This window comes from Atta colombica, unplaced genomic scaffold (assembly GCF_001594045.1).
Source record: "Atta colombica isolate Treedump-2 unplaced genomic scaffold, Acol1.0 scaffold1, whole genome shotgun sequence".
NCBI lineage: Eukaryota > Metazoa > Arthropoda > Insecta > Hymenoptera > Formicidae > Atta > Atta colombica.
The window spans coordinates 2813385-2814201 of NW_017259183.1; the positions used below are offsets into that span (position 1 = coordinate 2813385).

The 817-nt window shown below is 50.1% G+C and overlaps 1 protein-coding gene across 5 annotated transcripts in view; it reads left to right on the top strand.

Moving 5' to 3' along the window:
• LOC108694149 (sodium/potassium-transporting ATPase subunit alpha) overlaps positions 1-817 on the top strand; it is a 65693-nt gene that overhangs the window by 29474 nt on the left and 35402 nt on the right. For 2 of the 5 annotated variants that reach the window (XM_018203475.1, XM_018203492.1), the window contains exon 1: positions 169-279. The exons of the other annotated variants lie outside the window; for them this stretch is intronic. In XM_018203475.1, the coding sequence (XP_018058964.1) occupies positions 268-279 (12 nt within the window). In that variant the 5' untranslated portion in view covers positions 169-267. Of the gene's footprint in view, positions 1-168; positions 280-817 lie in introns of those variants that run through there. 5 annotated transcript variants of the gene reach the window in all.

Below are 817 nucleotides of genomic sequence, written 5' to 3' on the forward strand. Positions count from 1 at the left end.
AGAGAGAGAGAGAGAGAGAGAGAGAGAGAGAGAGAAGTAAGACGGGTCATGACGCGCGGGATGAACACCGTTGGTAACAGAGGAGGGCGGGCATGGAAGCGGAAAGAGTAGGGAGGCGACTGCACGGCGGGGGTAGGTGCAGCAGTGGGGAATACGGGTCGATGATGCCGGCGGTCCTCGACGACACGAAACGCCAGTCAGTCTCTGGTCCACCCGAAGTCGTGCTGCTAATCCTCTATCTTTCACCGAACACCGTTCGCCGCAGCCATGGGTGACAAGGTTTGTGCTTAGAGCTTGCTCAACGAATAGCGCAAAAGGCAAAGGAAGGGAGAATGAGAGCGAGCGAACGAGCAAGCGAGCGAGCAAGAGAGAGAGAGAGAGAGAGAGAGAGAGAGAGCGTGTGTGTGTGCGTGAGAAAGAGAACAAATAATCACCGCAACTACAAAGCTTTTGAGAAATGAATTTGCACTGCCGAGACTGTGCGGAGAGAGCTGTCAGACTCATACATACGACGGAAAACGGAGAATGAAATTTACAGAAAGAAGATGATAGGAAGGTATCTGTCAGTCAAGCGCAGCTGATTCGAATGACAGAGATCGATCTACTGAAGGATTTCGCGAATAGTAGTGATGACACACCTCGCAAATTTCTTCTCCTATAGCTGCATCAGTGAATTAGGTTCAGTTTGGAAAAATTAGACGAATACATTTTCAAAGGGTGAATATGTGAGACAGAAATGAACGCGCGCGCATGCAGTGAGAGAGAGAGAGAGAGAGAGAGAGAGAGAGAGAGAGAGAGAGAGAGAGAGAGAGAGAGA